At 38.8% G+C, this 18,465-nt stretch overlaps 2 protein-coding genes across 6 annotated transcripts in view; both read left to right on the forward strand.

Moving 5' to 3' along the window:
* CRY1 (cryptochrome circadian regulator 1) overlaps window positions 1–10,017 on the forward strand; it is an 86,117-nt gene extending 76,100 nt beyond the window's left edge. Inside the window, exons 4-13 of one of the 2 annotated variants that reach the window (XM_043880607.1) lie at window positions 111–295; window positions 610–698; window positions 1,243–1,383; window positions 1,465–1,776; window positions 2,710–2,861; window positions 3,097–3,299; window positions 3,403–3,498; window positions 7,917–7,988; window positions 8,068–8,171; window positions 9,823–10,017. In XM_043880607.1, coding sequence (XP_043736542.1) covers window positions 111–295; window positions 610–698; window positions 1,243–1,383; window positions 1,465–1,776; window positions 2,710–2,861; window positions 3,097–3,299; window positions 3,403–3,498; window positions 7,917–7,988; window positions 8,068–8,171 — 1,354 coding nt within the window. In that variant the 3' untranslated portion in view covers window positions 9,823–10,017. Of the gene's footprint in view, window positions 1–110; window positions 296–609; window positions 699–1,242; window positions 1,384–1,464; window positions 1,777–2,709; window positions 2,862–3,096; window positions 3,300–3,402; window positions 3,499–7,916; window positions 7,989–8,067; window positions 8,172–9,115; window positions 9,771–9,822 lie in introns of those variants that run through there. The other variant, XM_043880606.1, reaches the window with a different exon arrangement.
* Window positions 10,018–12,262: 2,245 nt separating this feature from the next.
* Window positions 12,263–17,965, forward strand: MTERF2 (mitochondrial transcription termination factor 2). Of its 4 annotated transcripts, none has more exons than XM_043880610.1 (3): window positions 12,263–12,401; window positions 14,358–14,463; window positions 16,483–17,965. In XM_043880610.1, the coding sequence occupies exon 3, from the start codon at window positions 16,541–16,543 to the stop codon at window positions 17,696–17,698; it is 1,158 nt and encodes a 385-aa protein (XP_043736545.1). In that variant the 5' UTR covers window positions 12,263–12,401; window positions 14,358–14,463; window positions 16,483–16,540; the 3' UTR covers window positions 17,699–17,965. The 4 variants fall into 4 exon arrangements, with proteins under 4 accessions (XP_043736545.1, XP_043736543.1, XP_043736544.1 ...); XM_043880608.1 differs by having other exon boundaries at window positions 12,276–12,401; window positions 14,345–14,463; XM_043880609.1 differs by having other exon boundaries at window positions 12,276–12,401; window positions 14,368–14,463; window positions 16,483–17,699.
* Window positions 17,966–18,465: the final 500 nt, after the last annotated feature.

Genomic DNA, 18,465 nt, shown 5'->3' on the forward strand with positions numbered 1-18,465 from the left:
TCATTTTTACTATCTTCATTTAATTTTCTGATTTTAAGACTTTTCAAAGTTTATCAAATTATATTGTCCTTTTTAAAGTACTAACAGCATTTTACTAACTTTTGTAATAGGATCATAGAACTAAATGGTGGTCAACCACCTCTTACCTATAAAAGATTCCAGACTCTCATCAGCAAAATGGAACCACTAGAAATACCAGTAGAGACAATTACTTCAGAAGTGATAGAAAAGTGCACAACTCCTCTGTCTGATGACCATGATGAGAAATACGGAGTCCCGTCACTGGAAGAACTAGGTAGGTGTAAGCAATAATACATGTGGAGCTCAAGAGTTAATAAACCATTAAGAAAAATCCCACTTCTAATTTGATATGTATTTTGCACTAAAAGGAAAAGAAAGGAGGAAAAAGAAAGCTTAAACTAAAAAGTGATGAATCTGTGTATTATTTATGTATGCTATTAATTCATGGTCTATCTGTTATCACCTTAAGATACATGTCTTAAAGGATAGAGACCATGTTATATATCATTTATCTGTGAGGACCTATCCAGAGCCGTCATTTCATTTTTATGCTGTCACATCTCTTTCCATTTCCTTTTTTTTTTTTAGGTTTTGATACAGATGGCTTACCCTCTGCAGTGTGGCCAGGTGGAGAAACTGAAGCACTTACACGTTTGGAAAGGCATTTGGAAAGAAAAGTATGATAATACAGATGATGTTTATATTGTCAAACTGTCATTTTAAAAATAATTTCACTCTTTTTTTAAAACAAAAAAATAGGCTGTTGAAAAAGAAGGATTAAGAGAAATAATTAAAATAATTAAAATAGCACAAATGTAATTGAAGATTAGCAACTGTCTTCATTTAAATACCTTTCTCCCTCCTCTTCTGATTATTTCCTCTTTAGCTACTATCAGTACTACCCCTCTATGCTTTGTGTGTAAGCTGGTATCTGATGACTTTAAAGCTAGGATAGAGTTCTTCTGTTTCACATTTATCTCAGTGTCAGAAAGACAGGTTGAAGGTGCTCTCAACCTTGTGTTAGGAATTTGCCGCATGAGGATGACTAAAACAAAAGAATACTCACTTTTATCTTGTTTTTTATTAAAACTTGTCATTTGTGGCTGAAAAAATGAGATTTTATTCCCCAAGGATTATGTAACATTGTTGAAAAGCTCAATTTCAAACAGTCTTTTAAAATGGAAAAGGCAGTCAACATAAATTTCTCTGTGTTTTTTTCAGGCTTGGGTGGCAAACTTTGAAAGACCTCGAATGAATGCAAATTCCCTGCTCGCTAGCCCTACTGGACTCAGTCCTTATCTCCGATTTGGTTGTTTGTCATGTCGACTCTTTTATTTCAAACTGACAGATCTCTACAAAAAGGTATTATCTAGAACTGGAGCTCATTTTTAAAAAATACTTTAAAAAAATTGCTGATAATACTTCTTTGCTTTTTAATCTTAGGTGAAGAAGAACAGTTCTCCTCCCCTTTCCCTTTATGGGCAACTATTATGGCGTGAATTTTTCTATACAGCAGCAACAAATAATCCACGCTTTGACAAAATGGAAGGAAACCCCATTTGTGTTCAGATTCCATGGGATAAGAATCCTGAGGCTTTAGCAAAATGGGCAGAAGGACGGACGGGCTTTCCATGGATTGATGCCATCATGACGCAGCTTCGTCAGGAGGGTTGGATTCATCATTTAGCCAGACATGCAGTTGCTTGTTTCCTGACACGAGGTGACCTGTGGATTAGTTGGGAAGAAGGAATGAAGGTAAGTGTTCTTCCAGCTAATGTAGCATGGCTTTATTTTGAAGAACTCTATACCTTTTTCTATACCTTTTATATATATGTATGTATATAAAACAGTTCCTAAAAGTTATATAGGTTCATTTATAGTCTTGTTTCTTTTTTTCAATAGAAAAGCGTTTAATTCTTAACTATAGAGGCAACTTTTGGGCATAATCAGACTGCATTAACCTGAAGTCAGTTAACCTGAAGTCATTTCAGTGGCTAAATCAGCCTACCCATCAAGGGAACTCTAAAATTTAATACTCTGGACTTAGTGGATTGATGTATATTTATAGGTGATCATTTCTGTCACATAAAGGATTCACCAAAGAGTCTTAGAAATAGCAATCTTTGTATTATAAATTTTAAAATATAAATCATTTTGCCTCACTTCAACACCATAGCTTTTTAGTCTTATTATGTAATATGATGCATACCACATTCTGTGACATCATCTTATGGGTATATATAAGAGGACTTAAATATGTTTTACCTTCCTATCTATATCATAAATTTCCCCTTTCCAAAGACCATTTCTGATCCTATTTTTTTACATCTCTATTTCCTAGCACCAAGTCATACATGAGATAGATGCATAGCACACACTTAATGAATTTATAACTTACCCTTTTAAATCAATGACTTGAATAATTTTTACCCTCCCCTTTCCAATAACACTGCCAAACTTACAATGGCAAATTCTATTGAGAAATCTGTATAGTACTAATATATTTCTTTCCCTGAAATAACTCATTATAGGATAGAACATAGATAAGGAAACTAACTTTGGAATGTTTAATTTTATAGTTCAGTGCTAGATTTTCTTTACCTTGACTTTTGATCTACAGATACCTGGAAAATGCTTGCTTTGAGAAATATATGTGTGCAAACTAATTGATTACCGTTACTTCTGAAGGTATTTGAAGAATTACTGCTTGATGCAGATTGGAGCATAAATGCTGGAAGTTGGATGTGGCTGTCTTGTAGTTCCTTTTTCCAACAGTTTTTTCACTGCTATTGCCCTGTTGGTTTTGGTAGGAGAACAGATCCCAATGGAGACTATATCAGGTAAATCAAGGATGATTATTATTCAGTTTGAAATAGCTAATCCAGGAAGAGCTTGTCATACTTAAACAACGCTTAAGGTATTCCCCACTCCTGATGGGCAGCAGAGATGAGGAAAAGGGTAACAAATCATTTAAATGGTATTGATTTGATTTGGGTCATTCATAGCTAATAAATAGTGTGTTATAATTTGCTTACAGTTCATTTTATTAATAATTTTTCTTCCTTTTCCTAAAAGGCGTTATTTGCCTGTTCTAAGAGGCTTCCCTGCAAAATATATCTATGATCCCTGGAATGCACCTGAAGGTATTCAAAAGGTAGCCAAATGTTTGATAGGAGTTAATTATCCTAAACCAATGGTGAACCATGCTGAGGCAAGCCGTTTGAATATTGAGAGGATGAAACAGATCTACCAGCAGCTTTCACGATACAGAGGACTCGGTATGTCAGGAAATGGCTTTGATTGTTTCTAAGGCAGCTGTTTATGTTCCCATCCTTGAATTTCATCTTGATCATAACTTAATAGGAAATTTTTTCCCTTTAGGTCTTCTTGCTTCAGTGCCATCTAATCCTAATGGGAATGGAGGCCTCATGGGGTATTCTCCTGGAGAAAATATCCCAGGTTGTAGCAGCAATGCAAGTAAGTAACAAGGAAATTTCTGTACTTAGTAACATAGAGAGATTAATAATAAAATATATTGTTTATTGTACCTCACTATAATATGTTTTTAAAATTCTATCTAAAATTTGTGTAATAGGTTCCTTGTATATATGCGTACATGTACACACATACACACTCCCTTACTCCATCAGTGACATTTTAGAGATGGAAATGGCAACGCACTCAGTATTCTTGCTTGAAAATCGTATGGACAGAGGAGCCTAGGGGGCTACAGTCCATGAGGTTGCAAAAGGGTCAGACGTGACTTAGCGACTGAAAAACAACAACGGAGATGGAAAATATCATTGTGTATAGTGGAATTTGGGTAAAAGATCTTGCAAACTGAATGAGGAGAGCAATATTAACGATAAAATGAAACTCAGATGTCATATTTTCAGAATGCCCATTATTTTTTATTCTCTTTAAGTATATATTAACTATAAGGTAATTAATTAAGAGGGTCAGAGGCCCTGTGAATGTGGCCAAAAGATTTATCATACACATGCATAGTGACGCTAGTCAATTTACGCATGAGTTTTTTCCTTACAAAGCCTAGTCTGTAATGGTTTTCTTTGTGATATATATATATAGTTATTTGCCACACATATTCTTAATACATGTGAAGAAGTCAGAATGTATTGGACATTTGAATCATCTCAATTTTCAAATGTTCTAACCAAAAATCAGTTCAATTGCTCAGTCGTGTCCGTCTCTTTGCAACCCCATGGACTGCAGCATGCCAGGCTTCCCTGTCCACCACCAACTCCCGGAGCTTACTCAAACTCATGTCCATTGAGTCGGTGATGCCATCCAACCATCTCATCCTCTGTCGTCCCCTTCTCCTCCCACCTTCAATCATTCCCAGCATCAGGGTCTCTTCAAATGAGTCCGTTCTTCACATTAGGTGGCCAAAGTATTGGAGTTTCAGCTTCAACATCAGTCCTTCCAGTGAATATTCAGGGCTGATTTCCTTTAGGATGGACTGGTTGGATCTCCGTGCAGTCCAAGGGACTCTCAAGAGTCTTCTCCAACACCACAGTTCAAAAGCATCAATTCTTCGGCACTCAGCTTTCTTTATAGTCCAACTCTCACATCCATACGTGACTACTGGATAAACCATAGCTTCGACTAGATGGATCTTTATTGCAAAGTAATGTCTCTGCTTTTAATATGCTGTCTAGGTTGGTCATAGCTTTTCTTTCAATGAGCAAACGTCTTTTAATTTCATGGTTACAGTCACCATCTGCAGTGATTTTGGAGCCCCCCCCCCCCAAAATAAAGTCTCTCACTGTTTCCACTGTTTTCCCATCTACTTGCCATGAAGTGATGGGACCAGATGCCATGATCTTAGTTTTCTGAATGTTGAGTTTTAAGCCAACTTTTTCACTCTCCTCTTTGACTTTCATCAAGAGGCTCTTTATTTCTTCTTCACTTTCTGCCATAAAGGGTGGTGTCACTGCATATCTGAGGTTATTGATATTTCTCCCGGCAACTTGATTCTAGCTTGTGCTTCATTCAGTCTAGCATTTCTCATGATGTACTCTGCATATAAATTAAATAAGTGGAGTGACAATATACAGCCTTGACATACTCCTTTCCTGATTTGGAATCAGTCTGTTGTTCCATGTCCAGTTTTAACCTGCATACAAATTTCTCAGGAGGCAAGACAGGTGGTCTGGTATTCCCATCTCTTTTAGAATTTTCCACAGTTTGTTGTGATCCACACAGTCAAAGGCTTTGGCATAGTCAGTAAAGCAGAAGTAGATGTTTGTCTGGAATTTTCTTGCTTTTTCAATGATCCAGCGGATACTAGCAATTTGATCTCTGGTTCCTCTGCCTTTTCTAAAACCAGCTTGAACATCTGGAAGTTCACAATTCACGTACTGTTGAAGCCTGGCTTGGAGAATTTTTAGCATTACTTTGCTAGTGTGTGAGATGAGTTCAATTGTGCGGTCGTTTGAGCATTCTTTGGCATTGCCTTCCTTTGGGATTGGAATGAAAACAGACCTTTTCCAGTCCTGTGGCCACTGCTGAGTTTTCCAGATTTGCTGGCATATTGAGTGCAGCACGTTTTAACAGCATCATCTTTTAGGATTTGAAATAGCTCAACTGAAATTCCATCACCTCCACTAGCTTTGTTTGTAGTGTTGCTTCCTAAGGCCCACTTGACTTCATATTCCAGGATGTGTGACTCTAGGTGAGTGAGCACATCATCATGGTTATCTGGGTCGTGAGGATCTTTTTTGTATAGTTCTTCTGTGTATTCTCGCCACCTCTTCCTATTATCTTCTGCTTCTGTTGGGTCCATACCATTTCTGTCCTTTGTTGTGCCCATCTTTACATGAAATGTTCCCTTGGTAACTCTAATTTTCTTGAAAAGATCTCTAGTCTTTCCCATTCTATTGTTTTCCTCTATTTCTTTGCACTGATCACTGAGGAAAGCTTTCTTATCTCTCCTTGCTATTCTTTGGAACTCTTCATTCAGATGAGTGTATCTTTCCTGTTCTCCTCTACCTTTTGCTTCTCTTCTTTTCTCAGCTATTTGTAAGGCCTCCTCAGACAACCATTTTGCCTTTTTGCATTTCTTTTTCTTGGGGGTGGTCTTGATCCCTGTCTCCTGTACAATGTCACAAACCTCCATCCATAGTTCTTCAGGCACTCTGTCTATCAGATCTAATCCCTTGAATCTATTTGTCACTTCCACTGTTTAATCACAAGGAATTTGATTTAGGTCATACCTGAATGGTCTAGTGGTTTTCCCTACTTTCTTCAATTTCAGTCTGAATTTGGCAATAAGGAGTTTATGATCTGAGTCACAGTCAGCTCCAGGTCTTTTTTTTGTTTTTTATGTCAGATACTCAAAATTTGATATTAAGAATAAAATCTTAAAAAAAAAAAAAAAAAAAAAGAATAAAATCTTTTAACAAATTGAACTCTTCTGAATTCAGAAATATTTTGCATACTTTTGAGAGCATCAACAGTTAGCTTAGGGTGAAAGGAATGAAAGCACTCATATCTTACCTGCCAACTTTTGTGTATGAGGAATTTTTGCCACATACTCACAATATCCTGGAGAAGTGGTGGTAGGATTCTCATTTTGTGATTGGAGAAATAAGCCTAGAAGAGTTAGGTAACTTAACCACGATCCCACAGTTAGTAAGTAGCTGAGCTAAGACTCAGATCCAAGTCTAACTTGTCCTAAAGTTCATACTCTTTCCTGTACCACTGGGCCGCCCCTGTAAATGTAATGCCATGTGTGGTGTTCATAAAACTAAAGAATTGATTACGTGTTTGGCCTACATTCAAATTATTGCTGTTGATGGTAGTGTACTTCAGAAATGTTCTTTCTCCAAGTCTCCTACAATTTAAAATAAACTTTAACAAGGAATCATTTCAAAAGTTCTATCACATTTCTTATGCAGTTCACAGACTGCCTTTTGTCTCCACACTTGAATTTTAGGGACAGAAGTTCTGTGAAACACTGAGCTAACAGGCAGGCAGCAGAGGGGTAGGAAGCAACACACTCCAGTTACCTGGCTACTGGGGGATGGTGGTACATACTCTTTCTTAGTTCAGATCTGTATTCAATATTTGAAGTTATCTGCAAAACTAATCATGTTAGCAAGTTAAATTGGAATGATTTAGCTTCACAAATTTATACACATGATGTTTTATGGTAGGATTAATAAATTTGAAAGTAGTCTAAATATGTAAATATTTGCCAATAACATACTTTGTAGCTAGGTACTGTGAGGCTTTCAAAAAACAGAAGACATAAAAGCCACAAAGAGCTTGGAGTCTAAATGGGAGTGTGGAAAGGGAAAAAAATAAATGAAGTAAGTGGTAAATTGTTAAGATGCTGCCTCCCCGTGCAGTAGGAAACAAGGGAGAAGAACATTGAGAGCTAAAGGAACTAGGAAACTTTCCTTGGAAGATGGTGGGGTGGGTAGCACCTTCGTCTGTGTCTCCTCCTTGTGTGAACTGCTTAGCTGTCGTCTGACAGACGCTTATTCTCTTATCTCCAAGGACGTGTGTTTTACATCGGTACTGAGGAAGGAGGAGGTGAAGAAAGGCTGTGTATCTTACTGATGCCCTGTGTTTTGCCTTCATGGTCATGTGTCTAATCATTGTCATCCAGTAAAGAAATGTTCTTTAGAAAATGATTATCAGTGATTTTTCCTTGGAATAGTCAGCATTTCTGTGTCCCTGAATTTAAGGACAAGTTAAGTTTTCCTGATTTGGGCATATGATTTTTGGTTCTTATGAAGCATTGTGGATTAATTCTAAAAAACAAAATACAAATACTAAAAATTAGATTTGTAATCTTAATACATACAACTTGGAATTTACTTAAGTGATTTTACTGTCTTTTAAAACTGTCTTTTAAATACTAACAGGTTGTACTCAAGGGAGTGGTATTTTACATTATGCTCATGGAGACAGTCAGCAAACTCATCTATTAAAGCAAGGTAAGAATGAAGCATTCAAGCATACTGTTCTTTTCACCTTTCCTATCTTAAACATACTTTTTTTTTTTTTAATGTGTAGGAAGAAGCTCCACAGGCACTGGTCTTGGCAGTGGGAAACGTCCTAGTCAGGAAGAGGACACACAGAGTATTGGTCCTAAAGTCCAGCGACAAAGCACTAATTAGGTAAATATTTTACAGCTTTATTTCCTGCTTAAGCCAGAGTGTGTAATCAACATAAATTAAGATAATTCCCAAAATGGAGCTTATCTCTATTTTCAAACCAGAGAATCTGGGGCATAAATTTTTAAAACATTTATTTATTTGACTGCTCTGAGTCTTAGTTGCAGCATGCAGGATCTTGAGTTGTGGCATGCTCACTCTTAGCTGTGGCTGTGGGATTTAGATCCCTGGCCAAGGATCAAACCTGGGCTTCCTGCATTGGGAGTGTGGAGTTTTAACCACTGGACCACGAGGGAAGTCCCAGGCATAAATTTTTCAGTGATTGTTACAAAATCAGTTCTGGGACAGGAGAAATGCACCTGTGCTAGGCACAGTGCTATACTCGGTTTTACATCCTCTGAACTGATGATCTTCAAATCTGAAAAGCTTATGGTGTTCTGCTCAGATTTTTTCTCAGAAAAAACCATCCTTTTCATTTCCTTCCTGTGTGACCAAGAGTCTAAAACAATTAAAGTGACTTTTAACTTTTAGTGACATTAATAATATCCCTTTATGAACTTTTCCTCATATCTTGTGTTTATAAATTTATCTATTGTGATAGATCTGAAATCTAAATTATTTCCAGTTTGATAGGTAGCTTAAGTTTCTTTTGATGTTGGTCCTTTTTAAAAATGTCAAAAATCCATGCCTGTATTCTATTCAATTGGTTTTGGGATACTGTTTTATGATTTAAATTTATATGAAAAGATTTCATACAGTGCATTTGCCAGAAAGACTTTTGTTTCTTCAGTTATCTTGAACTGTTCACATTTTTAAAATCATTGCTGTTTTTTTAATGTGAACCTAATTAGTCTATAAATTTCTTAATGATTAGTAAACACTCATCAGATTTTTATCATTCCTTGCAATCAAGCTTTACGCAGTTTTTTTTTTTTCTTACATCACAGAAAACATTCAGAAGGAATACTGTTGCAGCTGAAATTGGTGGGGAGTTCAATACTTTTTCAGTTAAATTATTTTAAAATGTTCCTCATTGATGGAAGGCAGTTACATATTGAAATGCATTACTTCTAATAACATTTCTGTGGTTTTTAACTTTTTAAATAAATTTGACATAGGACAAATGGTAATTTGTATATAAAGAACTTGGTAAAAGAATTTGCTTAATGTAAATATAAATAGTCACAATTAGTATAGACCCATCAATATATTTTTGATAATTTTTCATGTATGGTAAAAATTAAAGTGGCTAACTGATATTCTGATACAAAAAATCAAAGTTTTGAGAGTCAGTGTGGGAAAATAGGAGGTTTTTAGACTTTCTTAAAAGACTTTGTTAAAATTTTAAGACAGAATTTTTCTTGACATCATTGTTTGGTCTAACTTTGCACTCTTTGATAATAATGTTTTTAAAATGTGCATAATCAAAATTAGTAGTTATAGCCTCTGTTAACATAGACAATATATGTTTTAAAGCTTCATGTATGCCTGTTTTGACCCAAAGTTGTGGAAGTATCATGTGTTAAGTTCTTTTTGTTCTCCTTTTCTTTGTTCAATTACAGCTGAAGTGACTATGTTATTAAAGTATATGCATATATGGAATCTTGTGTACTTGATTTTTTTTTCTTTTTAAAAATTTTTTTGCTTGTTTTAGGTAAGGAGGAGAGCTTTGGTATGTGAGATGTGATCACAGACTAGAAACAGATTCTGTAAACTACATGTCACCATTCTGAAAGAAGAAACAGATACTATAATTTAGTAAAATACTTTGTGAAATTATTCTAATTAAGAGTACTATCTTCTAAATACTTGGTACTTTTAAAAATAAAGGTATCTATAAGAAAGATTTAAAACCAAAGAGATTTTTTTTTCAAGTAATTGGGCTTACAGCTGTGAATTAGTATGGGGTAATAGTTAAGAGTGTGGGCTCTGGAATCAAATGCCTGGTTCTGCCATTCATCGGCTGTGAGATCTTGGGCAGTTATTAACCTTTTGTGCCTTCTTTTTTCTCATCTATAAAATGAGGATGAGAGTAGTATCTGCTTCATCAGTGCATTGAACTCAGTCGCTCAGTTGTGTCCAACTCTTTGTGACCCCGTGGACTGCAGCATGCCAGGCTTTCCTGTCCATCACCAACTCCAGTGCCTGGCATGTGGTAAGATGGTTGATAAATGTTAGCTCTAGGCTGGTCGTGCTGTGTAGCCCCCTGAATTGTGCAGTGCATAGTCTGCATAACTGCATGCTGCAGCTCTAGTTAGCTGCCAATTATTGTTTGCATAACTGTTATTAATCTGGTAATCCATTTTGCTATCCAAGTGTTTGTCTGGTTGTATGGTCCTAGAAGTGAATTCTTTAAATATTTAGGATGGAAAAAACTTTGGGTGGCATTTATTTAACACAACTGACATAGCTAAATTGGTCAGTTTCAAGTGTTGATTACAGTGTACAGGGTTGTGTTGTCATTGCTCATACAATTATGTGGAGCCCTGGTACTAGCTGCCAGCTCCTTACCACACATCCCTGCTCCCTCCCTCCTGACCAGTGACTGTGGCATGCAGTTCTAAGGCCTGACTTTACCTTCCTTAACTTCCTTCTCTTTTCTGTGGTGGTAGTTTAGTTGGTAAGTTGTGTCTGACTCTTGGAACCCCATGGACTGTAACCTGCCAGGCTCCTTTGTCCATGGGATTTCCCAGGCAAGAATACTGGAATGGGTTGCCATTTCCTTCTCCAGGGGATCTTCCTGACCCAGGGATCAGACCCAGATGCAGGTGACACACTTTGGTGTCTGGACCCCAAATACTAGTATTTCAGGAAAAAGAGTGCAATAAAGCCCCAAATAATGGGGGTCTTGTGTGGGGGTAACTCAGAGGGAGAAGAGTTACTGGACAAACACTCCCGTACCTCACATATGGTTAGCCATTCATTTAATTCTAGAATATCCTGGAGATCAAAGTTGATCTAGAGACAAGGAGCCAGAATTCTTGCTGCTACTCTGTGGAATTAAAGTACAACTTGTCATCCTCTCAACAAAGGCTATTGAGCACAAACTGGGTAATAAGGCTAGACTCAAAGATTTGGTTAGCATTTCCCAAGTCCCTATCATGTGCCAAGCATTGTTCATAGGAAAATTAATTCATCAGTGTCCACAATGAGTCCACTCCACAGGGAGAGAGGGCAGTCTAGAAGAATTACAGTCCTTTGTGTTAAGGCTGTTTTTAGAAGTATGCACAGCATACTATGAAATACAAAATGAGGGGCCTAGAGCCTGGGTAGATCGCTGCTCTCCTCCTCCCAGCTCCACACCCAGCTCTGGCACCTTGTCCTTTACACTGAACCCTATTATAGTTGCAATTAATACTGTCATTGGTTGTTAATATCTTTGTCCTCCACCAGAATGTGAACTCCACATTCCCCCTTGTCTTGTGCACTTCTGTATTGTCATTGCTGCTGCAAATGCTTGACAGTTAATAGGCATGCCATAAATATGTGTATGGATAAATATGAGAGTAAATGGGACTGACGTTGAGCCTGGCTTTAGGGAGAGATTTGTTTATGAGATTGCAATCACCGGTAATAATCAGAATATAAACCACCTAGCAGTTTATCTGAAAAGGCTAGTATTTGGGTTAAAGTGTCAGGAGGCAGTTTAATTCTTTAAAGTTATTCTTTAATTCTTCATTAAAGAAGAATCAGGCACTGTAGCTGACTGCCGGGCTGGCAGGGGACGGGGGACAGGAAGGCTAGATATGTACCAAAGAAGTTTCGGGATTTTTTTTAACTAAATTTCTTTTGTAAATTAGTTCTTTATCTGTAGGCTTATTTGGGGAATTCTGAATGGCTACAGCTTAAACATATAGCGGTTTTCTGAGTTATTTCTGCCCTTTTTCCTTCTCGCGGGCTGTGACATTCCCCAAGGGACAAAAAGACTGAAACTCCAAGTTCTCTAAAATACACAGAGGGCAAAGGCGTGAGAATGCCAGCGGCAATAATTGCTGGCCAGAGGTGCAGTTCCGTTGACAGCTGATACCAAGCCGGTCCGGTTGAACTCCGCCGCCCCGCCCCTCCGAGCTGCGTCAGAGGGGTCACGTAGCCTGCGCCTCGCGTCCTGATTGGCTGCGTTGGGGGGCGGGCGTGTCTGCGGGTTCACAGGTGGCCGGGTCAGTGCTGCTGAGGGGAATTGGCCGGCGGCTAGAGACCCGGAACTCGTGCCGAGTACCGAGCGGACACTGACAGGTGAGTTGTCCCGGTCCTGCACACCTGTGGGTGTTCGTCACCGGGCATGCAGCGGCCTAGAGGCTGCAGTCTGGAGTTGGGAGTTGTCCACCATGAAGACAAACTCCCCGTCAGCTGCCTCAGCTCCGCCTGGCTGGCCTGGGTGCTGGGTGGACGGCGGCGCGCCGCCAGCCGGAAGTTTCTCTTAGAATGCGCATGCCCCACATGACGGGCGTGTGGTTTTCGGTCTCTCCCCAACACCGTCTTCCTTGGGCCCTCGTTTTTTCTTTTTTACAAACACGGGTTAATTTGAAACTGAGCAGATCATATGTGTTATAACAGTCGAACTTAATTGAATTACTAGTGTTCGTCGAGTGGGCCGTTATTATGAAAATTGTGCATATTACAGAAGTGGATTTCACACCCCCAAAAAATTAAGCAAAATGAAGCATCACAAAAATAGACCACTTTGTGATTTAACAGATATTTACCTGGATTATTACTATGGACAGAGCACGGGGCCAGGAGCAGGCTTGAGTTAAGCTTTTGGGTTTGAGTGCGATATCTGGTCTTTTTTTAGCTGAGCAACCTTGGGGTACTTTACTTTCACGTGTTAACTCATCTTTAATATAGGTTGTTGTGATGACTTAATGAGTTTCTGAATATTCTGATTCATGGTGTTAATCTTCACAATCACCCAGTTTGTAACCTTGACAAACATCGAATGTTGCCACTTTCCTGATGCTCAAACTGAGGCACAGAGAGGTGACTTCCCCAAGTCATAACACAACTAATGATCCGGAACTAGGCCGAGGCAGCCCACAGCTTTAACCACTACTTTAAGTTGTAGTGCACTTGGTTTGTCGCTGCATTTCCATTGACAGATACTTACTTTGTTTCTCTATGCACCAAGTTCTTTGCTGGGTACAGGCGATAAAGTAGAACTGCACTCAGACCCTGTCTTCCAGGTGCTTGCAATCTGGTGCAGGTTATTCATAGTTAGACTGCAGGGTGCTCACAAATCCTGCTAAAGTTGTTTGCAAAATGTTGTGAGTATAGGTCCTTTTTTTTTTTTTGAAAGAGAGCCTCTGACTCACACCATATTCTATGATGGGTCTGTGATCCAAAGGTATGAAGAAATGTTTTAGCAGAAGAGCTAGTGCCTAGTGTAATGTCTGTCACAGAGAATGACCTAAACAAACAAACCCCAAAAAATTGGTTGAAAGAATGAAGAACGTACGGGAGTGTAAGTGCCACAGTAGGGTCAAGAGCAGGGTGCTGGGGAAGAGCATACATGAAAGTCATCTGCCCAGGCAAGCCTCCTAGAGTCAGCAGTGCCAGTCAGGTGAAAGGTAGAGAAACATTTTATCACAGGAATAGGGCAGTAAACCATCCCTACTTTCATGGAGAGTGAGACAGAAATCACACATGAACAACTGCAGCTATGACAAGTGGCATTCCCTGGTGGCTCAGATGGTAAAGAATCCGCCTGCAATGCAGAGAACTGGATGTGATCCCTGGATTGGGAAGATCCTCTGGAGGAGGGCATGGCAACTCACTCCAGTATTCTTGCCTAGAGAATCCCCATGTACAGAGGAGCCTGGCAGGCCACAGTCCATGGGGTTGCAAAGAGTTAGACACAACTGAGGGACTAAGCACACAGAGGAACAGGCCAAGACAGCCTGTCTGGGGGACAAGAGGTCTCATCTATTCACGAAGGGCAGGAAGCCTTCCCTGACAAAGTGACACTTAGACTTAGGAGGATTGTGGGCATGGGGAACAGCCCTCAGTCTTTAGAGACCCTGTGATGGGAACAGGTAGAGCGCCAAGGGCTGGAAGGAAGTTGGTACAGTTAAGTGTAGGCAGAGGGGGACAGGAGATTTGGGTGATGACAGGGCCTACGACAAAGAGGCCTTAAAAGGCCACGGTAAAGTAGATATTTACTTTATGTCTCTATCCTAAAGTGCGATTGAAAAGTTTATTGCAGGGAAGTGACAAGATTACATTTTGAGAAGCTGGAATGAAGTTTCCGTGGATTAACAAGCCCTGGATAAGGACAGGATCTCTGAGGAGAAACACTAAGGTAAGAAGAGGAGAGCCTAGAACCAAGCCTTGAAGATGAGCTTGCAGAGGAGACAGATAAAGGGTGGTCAGAAGCAGAGGAAGGAAGGAGGACCAGGGGAGTGGGAAGTCTTGAAAGTCAGGTGTGAGTTATTTCCCAAAGAAAGTGGTCACCTGTGCTGAAAGCTGCAGATGTCAAAAGAGGAACTAAAACTACTCATTGGCTTTAATCACATGAAAGTTGTCTTTATGGGAAGTTATGTAAATAGGAAGAGAGGAAATGGAGAGAAAAGAGGCTGTGCAAGAATTAATTGAGGGGAAGAGAAAAATAATTTTAGCTGGAGGGGCAGTGAGAAAAGGAGCCATTGAGGTGAAGGGTGGGAACCTCAGAGAGGAGGATTCAACTGAAGAGTGAATACATGAGAAAGAAGGGCTCTAGAGATCTCAGGCTAGAGTGGCTGGGATGAGCACAAGAGCAGAAATTACCTGGAAGATGAAAGGAGTAACTCTAGGGAAGGGGAAACAGCAGAAGGTTTATGTTTGGTGTGGTGAATTGCACTCCTTTGTACTAGTTAGATGCAAGGGTATTTGGGTTGAGAGTGAATGAGAGAATGGGTGTTGGGGGAAGCTGGAGGTCTGAGCTGAGATTTGACATCGTTGTGAGGGGTGTGAAAGAATGAGCTGACCAAAGATTGTTTTAGGATGGTCTAGCAGAGGGAGCCAAGTATGAAGCAAAGGCCGGAAATTAGCCACCTGGCTCCTTTGGGGAATTGCAAAAATAGTAGGGGAGTGAGGGTTCCCCTACTATTTTTGCCAAGTGGCACTACTGATGAACCCACCTGCCAATGCAGGAGATGTAAGAGACACAGGTTCGATCTCTTGAGTGGGGAAGATCCCCTGGAGGAGGGCATGGCAACCCACTCCAGTATTCTTGCCTGGAGAATCCTATGGACAGAGGAGCCTGGCGGGCTACAGTCCATGGGGTCACAAAGAGTCAACACGACTGAAGCGACTTGGCACGCACGCACAAGGATGGAGGCTAGCTAGAAACAGAAGCTACGTTTAATATGACATAACAAAGGAGACATCACAAATCATGGGGAAGGAAAGGATTGTTCAAAAATGGTGCTTAGAGATAGCTAAACTATTGATGAAGTCTATTTACCTTCTCCGCTCACAACCAGAAATTTCAAATGAATTAAAGGAGCTAGCTTTTAAGATTCAAACAATATAGACAGAAATAGGGATGAATTTTTATCTTCTCATCTGATGCATAAAAGCAGTAGGAATCCTAAAGGAAAGGGAAACTTCCCTGACTCTTTGACCAATTAAAATTAACTGATTTGTCCTAACACATGCTATACTACACTAAGTGAAATAAGCCATGGTCACCATGACATTCCACAGCTAACATGATTTCCCATGACTCCACCGGGCAGTCCCATGGCATTCCTTGTTTTACCTGGCTGAGACTTATTTTAATTCTGGATTTATAAAAAAAGATTTTCACAAATTCTCATAAAATAGTATTATTAACTCATTTTTAAACAAAACAAATTCAGTGGCTTATTTTGGATAATAGCTATTCAGCAAAAAATACAATATAAAATTAAAACTGACTCTCCTCCTTAAAAAGTATTTGTTTTACCTAAACATCAACTTTAAAATATAAAAAACATTAAAAAAAATGGGTATGTGTATAAATGTATATGCCCTAAACAGAAACAGAGTTGTAAGAAACGAAATTTATGTCAAAATAACATTTGAGGTTTGTGACTCTTGGAACTCCCTGTGGTTTTGCTACTGATCTGTTAAATGGAAATAACTACTTCACAAGTTGTTGAAAAGCTCAAAGAGGGTATTTGTTAAGTTTAAGATGGGAAACAGTATATGACAGTTACTTCATCAATTATTTAAACAGCTCTATTTACTACTCCACATGAGTAGTTTACCTAATTTGTCCATTTTATTTCCATGCTTACTATTTGTAGCTCAGATTTGTGTTTGTATTCTAAGAGAACCTGTATTTTCTTTCTTATAGGTATGATTTGTACATTTTGAGTCTTAGGACGGTGGGAATTAGCCAGTGGATTGCAGGCATGTTGTGGAAGTTGCTGATGAGATCCCAGCCCTGCAGACTCTGTTCTTTCCGAAAAATGCAATCAGCTCCAAAATATGGACCTTTTCAAGCATCCTTCACCTATACAACTGATAGTCAGTCAAAGAAAGAAAATAAAAAGACAGTAGAAAAGCTCTTTAAATTGTCAGTTGACATCAGGAAAATTCGAAGATTAAAAGGCTGGGTACTTCTGGAGGATGAAACCTATGTTGAAGAAATTGCAAATATTCTACGACAGCTGGGTGCCAATGAGACTGCTGTAGCCAGTATCTTGGAACGCTGCCCAGAAGCAATTATCTGCAGTCCAACTGCTGTTAACACCCAAAGAGAGCTCTGGCAATTGGTCTGTAAAAACGAGGAAGAGTTAGTCAAGTTAATAGAACAGTTTCCAGAATCTTTCTTTACGGTTAAAGACCAGGAAAACTGGAAGCTGAATATTCAGTTCTTTCAAGAGTTGGGACTCAAAAATGTGGTCATTAGCAGATTTTTGACAACTGCATCTAATATATTTCATAACCCTATTGAGAAGAATAAGCAAATGATAAAGATTATCCAAGAGAGTTATCTAAATTTAGGTGGCTCCGAGGCCAACATGAAAGTTTGGCTTCTAAAATTGTTAAGCCAAAACCCATTTATTCTGTTAAATTCTTCTGCAGCTATAAAGGAAACACTAGAATTTTTCCAGGAGCAGGGTTTCACAAACTTTGAAATTCTCCAGCTTCTCTCCAAGCTCAAAGGATTTCTTTTTCAACTTAGCCCAAGAAGTATACAGAACAGTATGTCTTTCTCTAAAAATGCTTTCAAATGTACTGATCATGACCTGAAGCAGTTGGTTTTGAAATGTCCTGCCCTTTTATATTACTCTGTTTCAGTTTTGGAGGAGAGAATTCAGGGATTATTGAAAGAAGGAATTTCCATAGCTCAGATAAGAGAGACACCAATGGTTCTTGAATTAACTCCACAAATAGTACAATACAGGATAAGGAAACTGAATTCCTTAGGCTATGCAGTAAAGGATGGACATCTAGCAAATGTAAATGGAACAAAAAAGGAATTTGAGGCTAACTTTGGTAAAATTCAGGCCAAAAAAAGAAGGCCATTATTTAACCCTGTGGCACCATTAAATGTTGAAGAGTAACTTGCTGACTGATGTTGCTTTTTTTTTTTTACCAGTGCAGAGTGAAACCAAGTAGCAAAAACTTAAGTGATTCAGGAATATTGTGGGTACCAGTAATTTTAAGAACCTACTTAGCTTCTGAGTTGTGTTTAAATTACCTCTAAGTAGATGATCTGTGACTCAGCTGCTATACTTGAAAATGTAAGTTGCATTTATTTTAATAAAGTTTGTAATTTTGTCCTTGAGCTATTAAAAAAACAAACTACTATTAAATGGCACAAGTGTGATATTTTGTAAGTGAATAGTTTTTAGAAACTGACAAGTGCACTCCCTTCATTCAAATTATGGGTACATTTTTATTGATATAGCACATTTCATCTGGGATGCAGACCCAGCCTTCTTTCTCACCACCAGCTCTGAAACATCACTCCACTATGGTCTGAATCCTGTAGTTAGTGTTTGGTGAAACATTAGCAAATTTCTAAAACATTTTGGTGGAGAAAGTTGATTTTATCTCCAGGTTGGAATAGGTATCTTTGAGAACCAAGTATTACCCATCGTAAGGAATAATTAGAACTTATTTATGTGGTCAGTTTGTTGAAAATTGATGGTTTTATTTCATAAAACACTTCTGTGTGCATGTATTACTCTCCCTTTACAGATGAGGAATCAAGCTTAGACAGCCATCCAGCTGCTAAGTGCCAGAGCCCAGATTTACTGAGATCTCTCTTCTGTTCAAACCTTGTGAACAGAAAAAGGATTGCTTATGAGCTGGCATAAGAAAAAGT

Source organism: Cervus elaphus, chromosome 22 (genome assembly GCF_910594005.1).
Source record: "Cervus elaphus chromosome 22, mCerEla1.1, whole genome shotgun sequence".
Lineage (NCBI taxonomy): Eukaryota > Metazoa > Chordata > Mammalia > Artiodactyla > Cervidae > Cervus > Cervus elaphus.